The 18,564-nt window shown below is 36.7% G+C and overlaps 1 protein-coding gene and 1 long non-coding RNA gene across 2 annotated transcripts; both read left to right on the forward strand.

Annotated features, from left to right (window-relative positions):
- Positions 1–13,349: 13,349 nt before the first annotated feature.
- On the forward strand, positions 13,350–14,560 carry LOC128354397 (uncharacterized). Its single transcript, XR_008321029.1, has 3 exons — positions 13,350–13,381; positions 13,650–13,720; positions 14,459–14,560. It is a non-coding gene; the product is annotated as an uncharacterized LOC128354397 (long non-coding RNA).
- A 310-nt stretch (positions 14,561–14,870) lies between these two features.
- On the forward strand, positions 14,871–16,860 carry LOC128354396 (uncharacterized histidine-rich protein DDB_G0274557-like). The gene is made up of 4 exons (XM_053314633.1): positions 14,871–14,905; positions 15,059–15,136; positions 16,060–16,298; positions 16,413–16,860. The coding sequence occupies exons 1-4, from the start codon at positions 14,878–14,880 to the stop codon at positions 16,500–16,502; spliced, it is 435 nt and encodes a 144-aa protein (XP_053170608.1). The 5' UTR covers positions 14,871–14,877; the 3' UTR covers positions 16,503–16,860.
- The last annotated feature ends 1,704 nt before the right edge of the window (positions 16,861–18,564 follow it).

Genomic DNA, 18,564 nt, shown 5'->3' on the forward strand with positions numbered 1-18,564 from the left:
TAAAGAGTTATTGACAATTACAGACACATCTGAAGCAGTTTATATCTCTTAAATGGTTCTTTATTTTTTAGCTTAATCGTTAATATCGCCTTTTTTAAGGCTGTGGGCTAACATGGTGGTCTGAGAAGTTGCACCATACATCCTAGAGACATCCATCCCATAATTCTTTGCATCCAGCCTGCTGAGGTGTCTTCGAGCAAAGACGCTGAACTGCTTCTAGCCACTCTGCTCTGTTCTGCTCAGAAAGTGATAGAGTTTTCTCCCCCTTAAGGATAAAAAACTTCATAGAAAACCAAAGAAATTCTCCCCAGTTACTGATCACTGCAGCTGCAAACACTCCCAATATAAAATAACACAATCCAAAACCAGTCAGCTAAAATAAACGCTTCAAATCCAGAGCAGCCGTCCTGTCATTGTTGTCTAATATCAAAAGTGCAGCACACCCCTTCTGATGCATCCACCTGTCACATCTCAAAGCCAGAACACCTCATCTGTCTGACGAAGATAAATCAAACGCACCCAACTTACTAAATATGAGACACAAGAAACCCAACATGCAAAATAGTTGGCATCCTTCCGTCAGTTCAAATCCAACACACCTGATGTTAAAAATAAGGTGACTCAAATGACTTTCTGACTCTACTGATATACCACAATAGCCAAAAAGAAACCACAGCAGGCTACTGTTGTAACACTAATCCAGTGGATTTAATACCGGCATGTGCATCATATGTATTCAGTAAAACCACATTAAACAAACACAGCAGGCGTCCCCGAAACAATACCACACAAATCCCCTGCACCTGATGATGGGTGTCATCCCATCATATCTCCAGTGTAATCACTCAAATCCTCTGTCTCACAAAGGATGGCATTCCCCAGAGATACCCAGCAGCAATCACTCAAATTCGGAATGCCCCGGGACTACTCAGCCGCTAAAAATAACACAAATTCAGCTCACTGGATTTTTGGATATCCTTGTCATTGTTCTGAAAATAGAAAGCCAAATCAACTGGGGCCTATCTACCGTGAGATCAGAGACATGTTGCTGCATGTTGTTATTGTCACTATATGTCTCAGTTGCAGTTTTGTAAACAATACTTTCACTCCATAATGATTAAGTTAGTGAATATGAAGCTATTTGAGATACATGTGTTTTCAGTTTTTGGGCCATGTACTGAAAACAAATAGACTGGTTTTGGTCTGGAGTGCATAATAACAAAACAAACTGAACTGAGACAAAACGTGGAACATTTCTCTTTTATTCTTCATCAGTCTCTCTGTTTATCCTCCAACAAACACAGATGATGATGAGCTTTCTGTTACTGTTAATTAGTGTTACTGTTGGTGTCTTTGTTTCCAATATTATATACTATGTTGTTGGTTTACTGCTTATATCTAGAAAAATAGGGTGAACATTTTTTTTAAAGTCAGTTTGAGTGGTTTTTGAAAAATTGATGATATAAAATGTACTTTAGGCACTCTAAAGTAGCACAAAAGAAAATAATTTATTACTAGCCTTTACTTATTCTGGCATATCATTGGTTTAAGGTGGCGTAGTGGATCAATGCTTTGTACTGTCACCTTCCCTCCATTCAAAGACATGCTGTCTGGTTAACTGGCAACTCTAATTTAGCCAGAGATAAGAATGGTAGTTTGTCGATATTTGTCAGCCCTGTGATAGACTTACAATCTATACAGGCTGCACTGTGCCTCTTGCTCAATGTGAGATGGGAGAACCTACAGCCCCCCCAAAACCCTGCAGGGGATAGAAAGGTACAGATAAGATGGATGAAAATGATTCCAAGAGGGAAAACTAATGGATTTTCAAATTGGTTGCCTCAGTATATCAATATATCCTGAATACATTTGAGCATTACTGAATAGAGTATCAGTGACGAGTTACTCTGTTTCTGCTGTTAAGTCCAGCAAGGATTACAAGAGGAACGTTGCAGATAGTACAAGCTACTAAATGCATAACTGAATGTGCTTATCACTGGCCGTCATTAGAGCACAGTGGGCATTCTTTCCATTGATACAATATTGAATCATCGCACAAGTGAGTCTATAAAAAGATACTCTATTCACAAAGGCCGCTCCAAGAGTACAACAGGCTGTACTGAACTGATCTCTGCTGGGAGTCCTGCAAAAGCAGACACACTAACATGTACTGTGCAGTGTTTCTGCTGAATGACTGAAGCTAAGCAGGTGTGGCCTTGGCTACTTGTGCTTTGATGGAAGACCTCCTGGGAAAACTAAGTTGCTGCTGGAAGTGGTATTGTTAGGCCAGAAGGGGAAAGTCTATCCTCTGGGCTTAATAAATCCCATATGTCCCATGGCAGTGATGGGGGCAGTGTGATGTAGGAGATGCTGCAAAGGGTAGTGGGTTCCCTGGTGTCCTGGCAAAGAAATATAAAAAAAAAGAAAAAAGGCATCTTACCATCCCCCACTCTAATTGACTGAATGATTTCCTCCCTCTTGTCCTTGAGCTTCTTTGATGTGTAGTGAGCATTTTAGTTCAAAATGGCTGCCATGGGCTATCCAGGTGGATGCTACACACTGGCGGTGATTGAAGTGAGTTTCCTCCTTGTCACTGTGAAGCGAGTATCAAGATCAAGCATGTACATGTAATCCATTATTATTATCATTATTAGTATAATTCAGGATCATTTAGGTGTAGCAGTGCAGGTCAATAACAGCCACCTATAGTTTGATGGAAACCCTGAAACAGCTCTTTTATGACTTTAAAAATGTGCTTTTAAAAAAATAAAACTTCACTGTTTTTGTCTTTAGCAGAAGAACATAGTTTTATTTTTAAGGTATGACATGCAGCTAAGATCATTGTATCGGTGATACTGCAATAGCATGAACAATATCTTCAACCCCCTATGCCACCTTATTGCAAGTTATTATAATTGTGAAAAGACTAGCTCACTGAAATATCCTGACATGGTTTTAGCCAGGATTGTAGAATACTTAGGTCATGAATCTAACGTCCCCTAAATTTAATTATATTGAGTATAGAAATACTGGAAAAAGCTGATAAAACACACAACAAGTTTTTAATTGTAGCATATAATCTCCACCAGTTCCCTAATATCCACCAATTCCAAGAAAACATGGAGGTTGTGACCTCAGTGTCATGGTGATGTCAGGGCTCTCCTGAAATATTATAGCCAATGGGGTATTTTTTTTGGGGGGGGGGGGGGGGGTTCCATATGCAGAAGGGTGGAAACACATTTTCAACACTGAGGTTGCTTCATTATGGTTGTTTTTTTTTTTTTTTTTTTTTTGCAGAACTCAGCAAATGATGCTTCTTAGAAATAGTTAATAACATGCCTCAGCATACACAATGCTTGAGTTGAAGTTCCCCAGAAAGATGAAGTTTTTCTATTTGTGTTACTCATGAGTCTTACAGATTAGTCACATGGTCTTCTTTCTGAAATGAAAACAATGTCAGGAAAGAACGTCAGCAGCCTGTAGTGCTTCAGTATCTGGCTGAAGTACTTGAGCAGAAGTTTGAATGCTCTCTTGTTGAAGGACAGTCACCATGCTCATCACTCAACTGATCCAAGTGCGAGAAACATTTGGTTTGACGCAGTCTTGTTGAACTATCTGATTGGCCACAGTTATTTAAAACATTTTGATATGATGTTGAAGTCATCTGAAGGGCACTGATTGGCTGCTGAGGTTAACACGGGCAATAGTGATTGGATGCTCAGGGTATCTAAAGGGCTTGTGTGGTGGCTTTTGCTTGATGTTGGACCAGAGCAGTGGAAAAATAACTGCTCTATTTATAAAGGCTCATTTAACAGAACAGGGTCATCTGTGTCCCTCACAGGAACACAAACAGTCAGCCTGTCCTGCTGCTACCATGAAATTCACTCTATCACAAGATCAGATCTGGACTCATTACTACCTGTTTCCCCCCTCTGCATACTGTCATATGAAGCAGAGTTGCCATAAATCACATTTCAAAAGTCTTACATCTCTCTTTATGAAATGATCCACAAGTTTATAGAATTGATGTACATAAACCGAGCTGTGCTGCTTTCATCTAAACCCCTGTGCTTTAGCTATATCACAACTTGTGTGGAAATTAAAAAAAGAATATTAAGCTCGACAATCATGAATTGCGTGGCCCTGATCTAAAAGTTTTCATATGCTGTAATGCTCCTAAATTGTAAACATCATCTTATTTGTTTCTTACAAATACAAATAAAAAATGTATCATTATGAATTCTTTATATCAAAAATATGAGTTTGTGTGTCATAATCATTTTTATAGTATGCAATGCTGATTTGTAGAAAGTATATGAGGTTTCCAGACATACAAGAAAATATAAGTAAATGCAGTAGTGTTTCTATTTCTGACAGTCACTACAGTACAGCATTTTTATTTTATATTACTTATTGGTTTCCCATATTCAACATGTGTGGATAAAAAGTAACATACAGTAGGGAAACAAATATAAATGACTTTGAAAACTTACAGTGTATCTAAATGTTTACCTGTTGCAGAAGTCTTTTAATGCTGTTAAAGGTCCTTTTCATTTGTAATGTCTGTTAATGCAAACTGTTCCATTATGTGTCATTTATATGATACAAAAATGACTAAATACTCAGCATTACTGAAACATTGGTACCTGAATGTATACGCTGATGTTTCTTATAACACTATATTAATAATAGTGGATGGCTGTATGCCAGCGATGCCTCTAACTACATGCACTTGTAATGTAAGGGTGCCCTCCTGTGGACAACTGCAGTGAAAAATAATAGCAAATATTGTCATGTTGATTTGTGTTGTCAGTGTAAATGTAAGGCAGTGTATTGTGTACAAGGCTGACTGCATACTATTTAACTAGTGATCTGTTTATGTGTGTGATTGAAGGCTCCTGTGAGGCATCTCTATGGGCACAGAGGCCTCTTTCTTCTGCAGACAGCCCTCTAACTTTAGCAGGATAGTATATGACATGGCCTAGGAGCCTTGATCAGAAAGGGGCCCTCCGTGATGAGAATGAGAGAAAAACTCTTTGACTGTTCCATTTCTCATTTTGACAGATTGATAAGTCACAATCGGTCAGCAAGTCACAATGAACTGTGTGTCACACTTTGTTTGTATCGACTAGTATGCAGGAAAAATGATAACTTTGCGGAAAATGGTCAGGGTAATGGATGGTTACCAGAAGCCTAGTGAGGAAGCCAAGAGGGAAAAAAAGGAAGAGAAAGAAGCAGCTGAAAAAAAAATTAAAAAATCAGTAAGAAGGCGTTCTAGGGAATGATGAATACACTTGAGTTAGTGAAGGAGCTGGACTTTTAGCATCTGATCTCTGACTTTGCAAAGGAAAACATAACAAAGATGAACTTTTAATGGTAAGAACACATCATTCTGTGTTTGCATTTAGTTGTTATCTGTTGTGACTGACCACATAATGGATCATCCACTTCTGCTTAACGTGTTTTGCATCACTGCGGTGTGATGCTGCTATAGGCCTGTGTGTAGGAATTGATTTGTCATGTGCATTATATGTTGACTTTTGCAGTGTAAAGTTGCCTCGCTCATTTAGTGACTCATATTTTGAAACCGCTATTCAGCTGTGGTGTGTGATTGTTGTGTACTCAGTCACATCAGTAATAACTGTTGTGCTGTCTGCTTGGGTGGGTTTCAGTGAACATTAATATTACCATCATCTTGAGACATATACACTACCTTGAGATGATTGAATCCATTGTATCCTAGTCTTGTGAGTTGTGAGTGAAATGCTAGCTCAGCTGAACTACTTACTGTATTCAGCTTTTGACCAATAGATGTGTGATTTGACATGTCAGCTTGACTGGAGGTGGATTTTAATGGTAAAATCGGGTGGAGGTGAATTGTGCCGAGAGACCATGACAAATAAATGACATGTGTCTGCCGCTCAGGTGTTTTCCGGTTGTACTCTGTCATTTATAGTCATTATTAGAACATGTGATATAAATGTTTGACAGCAATCGGTGTAGAAGGAGGCCGCTCTATAGGCAGGCAATAACTGAATGCAGATATATTGAATGGCTACGGCTAAAAACACAAATATCATATCATCATATTTACAGAGATAGATACACATCTGTAACAAACACACCCAACAGACGGGTACTCAAGTTCAAGGGTACTCAAAATGAAAGTGAAAGAGAATAAGCCTGATAGAGGATGTAAAGCCTGGAAGAGGATGTAAAACCTAATAGAGACCAACAGTAAGGAATTGTTTATATTATTGTAACCTGTATAGTTAGGTGTTCAATTACACATGAGAAGCATCCAGTTTATCATTTCTCTTCAAAGATAAACTTGCAATTAGGATTCTGACTATATAGTCTTAGAGAGCACAGGATAGTTAACACATGGGACCAACCGTTACTAATGAGTCCTACCGTTTTCATAGATCCAGAGTTACAGTTCCTCTCAAGGCTCATGATTCACCTCAACCACACTCACAGTTCTGTCTCTGGCCGCCTCTATGGTGCCAATTTGTCACTGTGCACTCTCAAATCTTGCTCAAATGTGCTCATTCAGTTTGCTGTTGATATTGATCATGATTACAATATGCTAAAAACAAACCCAGATGCTGCCTTGTAGATATGTGAAAGGGAAGTAAGATGAGTTATTTTTTCATGTTTTGAGAGCCTGATGTGTCTTATTTCCTTCCAGTCACAGCTCTATTGTCCCAAAAACTAGCTGTTGCTTTAAATCCTCATCAGAGCAGCAAATATGTTTTTATCCATAGCTGAAAGTAGTCCCCAACAAATACATTAGTTTGTTCTTGAGGAGCATTTTCTAAAGACTACAATAGAAAAGGACTAGCTGGTGATGTCACAGTGATGTCATTTGGGTTACAGTGTGATAAATTTGAAAAGAAGTGGGCATTTACCAAGAAAAGAGTGTTTAAAGAAAAGATACTTTAGACCCGCATTCCAGCATGGAAGATGTAGTATCAAGCAATTTTAGAGCTTGATTCATACAAAGGTCTAAAGGTCAGGATATTGTGCCTCTGTTGCTCTTTATTCTTTTTCTTTTTTTTAAAACATCTGTCTATCTATCTGTTACATTTTCTGCAAGTGTAACACTAAATCACCCTTTAATTGTGTGAATAGTCAATAGTCAATAGTGAGGAATGAAAAACTAGACAACGACAGGGTCAACTATGGATGAACTCAATTTGTTCCTACTTGTTTTACTTTCTATTTCATTGATGTTTGTGTCATCTCCAAGAATCTACATGTAAAAAGTACAGCCAGCCTTGCGAAATACATTGTTTCTTCGGTATGCGATTGCACAACAGCGACATACGCTTCAGAGAAAACTAGGACATGACACTCTCTTGAACGTCATTTTTAGGTGACTTACATTTCGGCACAACATCTGCCACTTCTACAGTTATAGTGAGAGGGAGAAGGTGTGTGTGTGTGTGTGTCTGTGTGGGGATGCTGGTGTTCTGATATTGCGCCCTGTCGACCCCTTCAAGGTAAGATATTTAATCTTCTTCATGGGTGGTCTTTGGATTTTGATCCTATAAATGCAGATATATTTTAAAAAATTGTACAGCACATCATTTCTGAACTTGTTTACAAAAATTCACCTGATTTGGATGCTGTTTTATAACATGTTCATTTAATTTATTTATGTATTTAATTGTATTTCTTTAATTGCACATCCTTGCTACATTTGTCAGATTGTAATTTTAAATGAGAAAACTTTTAATATTGTGTAACATTTCTAAAGCTCCCAGAAAAGACAAAACCTTTTAAAATCAAGACTGCTCGAGTCTTCACAGACATGAAACCTTTGTGTTTTAAAACCTCTAAACCTCTAGGAAACTAAATCTTTCCTAAAATGTATTTTTAAAATGGTATAAACTCATGATAGATCAGTCAGATGAACAAAATAGAACATTTAATTTTGTGCAATTGACTTTCTTATTTATATATATTTATATTTTTGTGGCTTTAAGAGGAACTTGAATTCAGACTCTTCATCTTTTTCCTATATTAGGTGATTTGCAAGACTATAAATGTTCATTTGTATTTAATCATGACAAACGAATACAAATTGTATTTTCTAGTCAAAATCCTGTTAAGATTACAGTTTATTTATGAATGCCATCTGACATGACTTAAAGATTTGGATCTGAATCACTCAGCATGAAGATCAGACAAGGTCGGAAACTTTCAAACTGACAATTTTTGCTTAGATGCATAAAAGGTAATGCTCACTTAAAAACACAAAAAGTTTGGCGTTTGTATTTTGCTGAACTTTTTATATGTTGTATTTTTAGTTACTGAATTAATAAAAGTAGAATAAGAAGCACACGTCTCTGCGTTTGTTCTAAATATGACACTTGCTTTGTTCGCTTTGTACTTGACAATGAAAGTGGAGGGCCTCCTGGATCACTTCCTTTAGAAACCATAAAGATATACATGTGTGTGTGTGTGTGTGTTTGGTGACACACATGCACACACACACACACAGATGGTGACGTAGCTCTGACAGGAAATAAACCTGATAATGGAAAGCGGCTGTTCTTCTTTTTAGCTAGATACAATGAGGATGATGATGAAGATGGCCTCTGTCGCCCTGCTCCTGCTCTGCGGCTTTATCGTCACAGGTACTGAATAATTACACTCTTCACTCTCACTCATTTGTAGTGTATTCAGATCTGAACAATTTGAATTTGACTTCAAAATTTCACAAAGTATAAATCTGAATAAATTATATCCTTGTGTCCTCTATTAGCCTCAGATACCAAATTTGCTGATTCTTAATTTAACGTACTTCCTACTTCAATAACTCATCACTCTAAGCTGTGTTCAAATGTTTTACTCCCGCTTTTTAGTTGTGCTACAGTTTCAGATGAGCAGAATGAAGTTCAAATAATATTCAAATATTTGTTGTCTTGTCTAAAAATAAGAATTTAATTCAAATCATTGCATAATGCATGTATGTATTTTCCCTAATTTTAGCTTCTATATTTAGATTTATTTTAGTACTGTGTCAAAATCAGATAGCAAATTCAATTTCCAGAAAATCAGAAATGCATTTAAAATCTATGTGAGTAGTAAATGAGATAAAAACAGGAGAGAGCAGTTCATTTTGACTATTTTATTACTGACAAAAACTCACACATCTCAATTAAAGATCAGATCTCAATAAACATATCTACATGTGTAAAATGTCAAATTAATTTATCAGTGTTTGACTGAGAGGGAACCAAGACAACATTGTAGTTAATACACTGACAAGGGCAGCAGGGTGAATTTGCTACTGAAGGTGCCCTTAAAATAAATGACCTAAAATAACTACAATAGGAAATGATTAGAGTGAGATCATATGTGTGTGTGTGTGTGTGTTGAATGATTGTTTGTGACTGTGAGTTTGATCAGCTAAAGTAATGTTACCTACACTGCTTTGGGTTTACTTTGGTCAGAACTGACGTTGCAGAGGATAAACAGGAAATGCTACAGTGCCGTTGACCTAAATGTATGTGAGAAAAGGTTACATCAATGCAGCCGACAGTAACGGTATTAGAGCAGCATTTTCCATAGTTGAGATAGTTATATAGAGAGCAGAAATAAATAAAAAACACATTTTTTCACAATTAAATCAGCTTTATTACTTGTTTGCATTCGTATATGCTCGAATGAATAAATTGTTAAGTACAATTAGCAAAAAGCTGTCTCATGTGTTTAAGACAAACTGTTGAATAGTTTCAGACTTGTAAATGTCAAAGTTGGTATTTTGCCAGTTTCCTGGATGAGCTATAAATGTGTGAAGCTGTGGTAACTATGTGAACCCCTCACACATTCATTTGCTTCCTGGAAATAGTGCTCAGTGGGTATAACGTATAAAAGCCTTGTCATTTCATGAACAACAATTTTACAGTTTAAAATGTATTTTAAAAAAAGGATACATACTGTGGCATTGCAACACAGCTAAACATGTTTTTAAAAAGATAACAGTTCATTAACTGTTATTCAATGAGTGACTGAATCATTAAAGGACAGGTTCACAGTTTTTCAAGTCTGTCCTAAAACAAATAATCAGGTGCCCATATGAACGATAAAGAGGTTTTCCTCGCTGTATTTATTCCTCTTGTTCATATGGCTGTGAAAAGGTCCCCTTTAAATGTGCTTCAAAAAAATCCACAATGAGTTCACACAGTCATTTTGTGCAAAAATGCATTCAATTATTACAAAAAAGTTTATCTGAAGCTTATATGAGGTGTCGGCAGTCATAGTCATATCAAGTGGATATACTGTAGTAACAAAAAGACTTTGGCACTAAAAAGACTATAACATTGAAAGATATCTACTTGATTTGACTCATTTGGATGGCTGAAGCTTCATATTAGTTTCACAATTTTTCACAATAGGCAAGGCAGTTTTATTTATATAGCGCATTTCATACACAATGGCAACTCAATGTGCTTTACATAAAACAGAAAAACATGTAATTTGAGAAACATTAAAACATACAATTAACGCCCCCCCCCCCCCCCCCCCCCCCCCCCCCCCCCCCCACACACACACACACACACACTAATAATAAAAACAAAGTACAGAAAAATAGAAAGAGAGAAATAAAATACTAGAATAGAGCATTAAATATAATATTGCAGCATAAAATAATGATTTGCTTTAAAAGACAGACCTGAAAAATTGTGAACCTATCCTTTAAAGTATGGGCTCTGAGATGAAATGATTTAAGTAGTTGTAACAGGAAAACATTCTATGATATCTTGAGCAACGTAATAGTTAAAAATAGGCTTAAAAATCTTATTGTGAGCAGGTTGAAGTGGAAAACTTAAATGACTCAGGTTCTGTTGAAGTATGAAGCTGTTGCTTGTTTTAGATATGATGGATTGCATCATTTCAACAAACCAGTCTGAACTGCCTTTCAAGTTTTCACGACTGGAACAATAATAATGTCTAGTACTGCAGCTAACTTTTCTATATTGGGTTTTGATGGTTTGGTACACTGCTATATGTGATCTTCAGATGTGGTATGTCAAAGGATGAAGTGATGCTAGCAATCGTACCAGTACCAGCTATAGTTATACAGTAGTAAAGAACCCTAAAAAACACCAAATGACCTTTGGTTAAACTGAACATTATGGTGACAAATATATGGAATATGCCTTATAAACACACAGTAACTTAGGTGTTTCACAGAAACAGGATGTAGCATCATTTCTGAGAAGTCTGGTTTACACAGTGAATCATGTAAAAGTTTGCTGATCATTGCATGATTGCAAACTCGTCATTAATAGACTCATCATAGCAAAACAATTGCTATGACAACCATATTTCCTAAAAAAAAAAAGATGAATACAATGTACTTTATTGGTGAAAATGGATGTTCACTTGCAATGCTTTCCCATGTGGTGGTTATAGACTTACAGAGGCTTGGGGTTTGTATCCGTGGCGGTGGTGCATAAATATAGAAAAAATGATCACATCCTGCCTCATGTCACTTTTCTTTTTTTAACCAAGACCAACTTTAATCAGGTCCTTTTGAGTTACTTGAACATAATATAAGTAAATAGTACAACAGTACAATATAGATAATGGATATTATATAAGTGAAATACATTCACAGTAAAGCTTTAAAACAACATTCATTAGGAATTAAATGTGAAATCCAGGCAGCATTGCATTTAGTCATAAATAAACATCGTTTTAGGGGACAGTTTGGTGTATAGTCCTTATGAAATAGGTGTCTACTTGTTCTCTCAGTTGCTAAGTGGACAATTTAATTAACACATTTAACTCACAAATACATTTGTGCACCATTGACTGCGGAGACTCACTGCAAACCATGCTGCATCTCTTCCGTGGAAGAATTTATGATTGTGGCAACTGCACTGACATTCATTTATTTCAGTTGGACATTTTGCTCATATAAATGTTGGTCTTACAAAACCTGTGGGAAGTTGAGCAGGGGTGATAAAATCATGCATCGAAGTATCATTTTATAGTACTAACACATCCTGATTGCACTTTAGCACTTCAGTTTCCCACTAGCAGTCACTTTTTTGTAAGTGCCACTGAGGTGAAGACATTACCCTATATAGCATACTGACTCAAATAAATGTTCCAACAAAGACCCTAAACCACCAATATATATATAATTTTTATTTTCATATGGGAAACTTTGAATGTTCAGCCATATCAGATCATGACTAACCGTTAATTTCCTGTGGGTAACCTTCACAGAAAATGAAACCATCAATTACATTCTGTGATTGCAAATCAAAGAAACAAGCTCTACAAAATAAGTTTTGTCCCAAATCTGCAGCAAACACTAACACAGTCTTCACCTCAGTGCATTGAAAACAAAAGTTAAAAGTTAAGGCAGACTCAGTTCTCATGTGGGGGTGTGTTTTACTGTGCATGCACTCAGCAAGCTGTGGTCTGACAACAGGATATAATGCATCACCCATCCTCAGTATGTTCAGGCTTTGCGACACAGTGAAATGGTCTATGCAGGACGGCTGCGGAGCACACTGTCAGTTTCAGATTTTGTGTGTGAACATTGCAAACAGACACAGCAGAGTGCAAGCATGCTAAAAAAAAGGCCAAATGCATTGACGCCTGTGAAAAAGAAAATTTGCACCAAATACACAACTTAAAAGTAAATAATGAAGTATAAACCCAAACCTGGAATCCTCAGTTTCATAATATACAGTACATGAAGTATACGTGTCTGAGACTTTGATTAAACTTAATTCAGATCAAGTTTCAGCTGCTAGTAACCTGGACCTTCTTTATCAGTCATGAGTTTGAACAAGTCTGTGCATAAACGCTTATTTATATTCAATTATGGCAAATGTAAAAAATATGTAGTGGCTATCTCTTGAAGACTACACTAGAGGACACAAGGCATTTTTATGCTCCCCAACATAAGCAGTACTAATCTATTTGCATATGATTTTGATAAATGTGATTGTTCAGGACATTTATACTGTAACTCACTACTGAGTTTGCTGAATGCCATCTAACTTTCTTTTGTATTTCTTTACCTTCCTCTCTTCAGCTTCAACCAAAGCTTCAGCTGCAGACTGTAAATATGCTGCTGAAGGCCAAGACATTACTGTGCTCTTCAAACACACACTGCTCGATACACAAGACTTGAAATGGCAACACAATGATACCACAATCTTTTATTACAAAAACAAAAAAGTAGTTGTTGTCCGTAATGACACTGCTATTGAAAAAGATGGAGTATCCCTTAAGCTGAAAAATCTGAAGAAAACCGATACAGGGAAATACACTGCCGATGTTATCGACAATGCCAGTGGAAAACGATTAAAAACTTCGGACGCCTTCAATTTATGTGTAGAAGGTAGGTAACAACACATTGTGAGTATATATGACCTCTGTTTATTCAAGAATATCTTGGCCTAAAAAAGATGGTAATTAACTCTGCATTACTGTGTATCCATTTTTATGTCTTCCCTGCATAATAAAAAATGTTTAGATTCCCTTAAAAACTATGTAACCTCATCAGTTGAATAAGTTCACATTGATATTAATGTGAAATCCTAAGAGTGTGTTTGTTGAGATAATAATACTTACAGTGTATTTACAATGCATTATGCTTCTCTGATCAGACCAAGTCCCGAAGCCTTCATTGCAGTTTAAATGTTCGGAAAGCGCTGTCACATTCACCTGCAACGTCAAGGTGAGAACAACTGTACATGTTATTCATCATAAAGAAGTATTTGTAGAATCTGTAAACACATAGAGTCACATACAGATGCTGTTCTATCAATAAAGTTTGGATTTCTGAATCTGCTTACAAAGAATCCTGTAAACAACCATTATCAGATATAATGAATTATAATAAAAAGGTATAAATATTCTCTTTGAAATGTAATATCATGTGTCTTGTTTTGGTCATAGCATTAGTTAATTATTCACTTTAGGTAAAGAACACTCCTGGTACACTTTTTAACATTTTTTCCCCAGAAACTTCCTAGTTGTCCTGTAAACTTATTTCATTTGTTTCTTCATTTTGTTTTTTTTTTGTTTTTTTTTTTTTATCAAACTGGTATTTCTCAGGTTGACAATTAGCTTCAAGAACTTTATTTTTTCTCATGTAATTTAACATTTGACACTTCTGAACTGTATACAGACTTGACATAACTAGGAAATACATGTTATTTCCCGTTTATCAATGCATATTTTGAATATTAGTAATATTAGTAATGAGTTAGTTATAATAGTTAGATTAGAGAAAAACAAAGTATCCTCACTGGATATTCAGACTATCCAACTACTTAGCTCGGCCCAAATATGTCTGAAGTTCAGAGTTTCTCAATTTTAAATAGTCTAAGGTGTTTGCTCTGACTGCACTTGAATGTCTTTGTACAGTATTCCTATGATAACCTCCTAATCCATCCATATTTACATTCTCCAGGAACCAAATGGTATCAAATATTCATGGCTTTTGGATGAAAAGCCGACCAAAGGGAGCATTAAAACTCTGAAAATAAAACCTGAAGAGGAAGGTTCAGTCCGATGCAAAGTTTACAATAATGCCGAGTTCAAGCTCAGTGAACCTGTTATACAAGACTGTACGCCAAGTGAGTATCATCCAACATTTACTATATGAATACATTTCTGTATTCTGTGGAAACTTTGTGAGATATAATCACATCAATCAAATGTTTCAAAAACAAAATTTTGTTTTTAGAAAAATGAAAGGACCCTGAAATTCAGTTCATATACAAAATCTGAGTTACTGTATTAAGATATTATCTGTTTCACTGAAATAGTTCTTTATCTTTTTTATTCATTTTCTTCCCTAAAGAATTATTTGGCCTTGATTTCTGGCTCATGGTGGCGATCATAGCCGGTGGAGGAGGTAAATCTTAATAACCTTTTTAACTTTTATATATCTCTTCTCACAGCATATGTATGTGATTACACTGAAAAAAGTGAGGAAGTATGATTGTATGATTAAAGGAATTACACTTAATTGAAATATGCAATCATTCTTATCGTTCCTTCTCATCAGGACTTGTTCTGATGCTGATTATCACTGTCATTGTTTGCTGCTGCCGGGCCAGACGGAAAAAAACCATGAGAGTTAAGGGTAAGGTTGGATTCAAATCAAAAGTATTTCTTGGTAATAGTTCGGTAATAGTTCATGCAGCTAATCTGTGTCATGAGGACTGTGTAGGAGTGGATGGATTAGGTTTGATTGTCGGTGTCCAAATAGGCCAACAACTGATTGGTACACAAAGAATAAAATAGGCCAACATTTGATTTACGATGGATATACGATGCCACTACTTTGATGTACGGTAGAGGATGATGAGGTAAGGAAGCAGCTGTGGTAGTCTATGTGTTTCAACTTTTCACACTGTGGCTTTTATGTCATTTATTTTTGGATAATAAGTCAGAGGTGGAGTGATAGGGTAGAGGAAGGGGTACAGGATACGTTTTTTGTAGTTACTGATCAAAATTGATTTAAGATTCAGGTTCTATATGCCAGCGTACTATTTGGCCTCTGGGTTTCTGTTTGTTCATTTGATCAAACACTGATTAATTCAAGATAGTACAACATCTAAGCAGAACATCAGCTGAGATAATGGCCACTGGCGCACCCTCAGGCAGGCGGTGCGGGTAATCCAGCCTCAGAGTGGCAGGTAACAGTATTGAGATGAAGAGATCCAAAATGAACCAACCATACCTGATTTAAAAATGTATCGGAAATCAGAAACAATATCTCTAATATTAAAGACCTCAAATGTGTGGTTAATAACAACAATCACACATAAACCATGTGAACTCTAGCATGACCGCAAACCACCATATCCACCCTGAAGCTCAGTGTATTTCTGTCTGCAACCACAATTTTAGAAGACAAGTTTTTAGAAGATAAGCAATGTATACAAATATAAATGTTCATCTGAGGAGCTAAGCTAAGTTTGACCAAGAAATGTACTTTGGTTTCATTTTCTTCTCAAAATAATAAAGATAAAGACAACTCGTGCTCATTTTCTTCCTCAACAGACGAGGAGGAGCTTCGTTTGGGGTGGTCCAAACCTGAACAAGAACATCATCATCATCATCATCATCATGGTCAACATAATCATCCTCCAGGTCATAATCACGCTCATCATCACCATCAGCAGCCAGCTGGGCATACTGGTCCTCGCCAACCTCGCTCCAAACAGCATCGTGAGCTGCGTGGAAAACTCCCCGAGCCGCCAAACGGCCAACCTCAGCCCAGCCCGAGAAGACCTGCACAGGTAGGAGATTAGTACATCCGCTCCTATACAGGTGACGTCATGGATTAACACTTCACCATCATCAGCTACATCTCAACAGATCTCAGCTCAGCCTTATTTCTCCCTTCTCTTCAGGCCCCCAGACCAGTCAATAACGTTGATGAAGAGCAGCCTCCTCCTCTGCCTCAGCCCAGGAAGAAAGCTCCCAAAACGCCAAGAGTGTGACACCACGTGAGCGTTGAAGTTTAGAGAAGAAAAACAGTCCTCCTCAGCTCTACTTAATTATTTGCTTTTATATCTCTCCTTTGTCCTTCTCTACTGAAGAAGATTCATTCTTCCAAATTCATACAGGGGGAGCAATGAGGCTCCTCTGTTGCTTGATGTTATGGATTGTACATAAATTGGTATAAACACATTTTTACTAACTCCAATTTTTTTATTACACTGTTTATTCAAACTAAAAATACAAATTAAAAGATGCTTGTGAAAACTAGGGTTGGGTATGGGTCAGGTATCGACCAAAATAAATTGATTCCAAGTAGTATCAAAATGTCTCCCATCAAACGATACCTGTAATCCATCCTTTTTGCACTCAGCTATTAATAATTTGTAGACTGAAGAGGAGTGGTGGCGTTTTATGCAATTTAATGCTTCTATTCACATGATGGGTATCGAATGAAGTACTCAATTGGTATGGGTATCACTGGTATCAGGGACTTGGACTGGTACTGGTATTGTAATTGTTTTTAAATGATGCCCAGCCCTAGAGAAAACTGATGTCAAACTGTGATTCTTTATAAACTTTCTGTTTTATGATGTTAGAAGAAACTGTCTTATTGGTGTATGTAACCACGATGTACAATGTATATTCTTTTTTTTCTGTACTCCTCTGGGATGCCTTTTATTTCTCTCCCTCTCTCTCAAGGATGAGAGGAATGAGTCCATACCAGAACAGATTTGGGGATGGGTAATAGTTTCAGTATATTCTTTTGTAGTGCATTTGTTTAAAAAAAAAAAAAAAAAAATCATCACACCCTCTAATCTCAGTATTGTGTTTAATAAGGAAATAACTAAAACCAATGAGCAAACTTCAACAGATGACAATAAAAGATATACTATGAAAAGTAATCTCTTTCAATCATCACTTAACTAAATATTAGAGCAGGATAGATAACTGAAAATGAAGCATTCAGTCTTCTAAGAATTCCTTGGCTAGCACACATGCCAAAAAAATGTTTATTAGCTTTCAGGTTAGCTTCCATGTTTTGTGACCCACTGAATATATACAGTAGTGATTCCTTTGCTTGCTCCACCCACAAGTTCGTTTTCGGCTCAAGAAAAGTTTTACAAATCCAATAATCCGATCAAAAGATTCATAATTGATCTTGTTTGTAGTTTGAGATGTCTGGTCAACACTTCTACAGATGTCCCTTTTACAATGGTGGCGTGTTTGTTAGTGATTTTAGAATGTAACCACTGTGAGAATCAGAAATAGCTTTATTTATCTTATTCACAGCTTTGCTCTCACCAGTGCTGCTCACTATTTTCAATCACTGCTGAGCTCATTTGACCAATGCTGCTCTCACTCTTCTTTCACGCTCTGGCTTACAAGTTGAGCTGGGGAGGAGGGGCAGCTTTTAAATACTGTGTTCTCACAAACGCCAACCAGCAAATCCTACAAAATCTTTACAAAGTACTTTCAGAACAGAATACGGGTGCAGTCATACAAACTACTATCACAGTGCTCAGGGATTCATTATCATAACTGCTTTTATAACTGCTTTTACCTTTTTGTATTATGTGTAAAACCACTGTATCAAAGCATTTATATTATGTACATTATGTGTTCAATGTGAAAAGTGTATGAAGGAATGCTTTTAAATAAAAAATATAAATGATGGTATGACATGTTTTTCCAGATAAATGTGAGTGAAGGAAATGAAGGTTTGAAAGTACGTCAGTTTCACCTCGGTTGTGCAGAGCAATGCAGGCAAAGTGTGTTGAGTGTGCGTGTGTGTGCTTGTGCGTATGTGCTTGTACGTGTGTGCTTGTGTGTGTGCTTGTGTGCGAGAGATAGAGAGAGTGAGTGATATATCCTCTTCCTCTTTGTGCTGAAAATGTGTTAGTGGTTTTGAGTGTTTTTGTTATACTAGTGCTGAGTGCAAGATTTTTATCGAAACGTATGTGTGTGTATGTATGTGTGTATGTGTGTGTGTGTGTGTGTATGTTGGAGGTTTTCCTGTACTTGCAGCATAAGACAATAGAAAAGTATAATTTTTGCTGTTAC

This window comes from Scomber japonicus, chromosome 24 (assembly GCF_027409825.1).
Source record: "Scomber japonicus isolate fScoJap1 chromosome 24, fScoJap1.pri, whole genome shotgun sequence".
In the NCBI taxonomy this organism is placed as follows: Eukaryota; Metazoa; Chordata; class Actinopteri; order Scombriformes; family Scombridae; genus Scomber; species Scomber japonicus.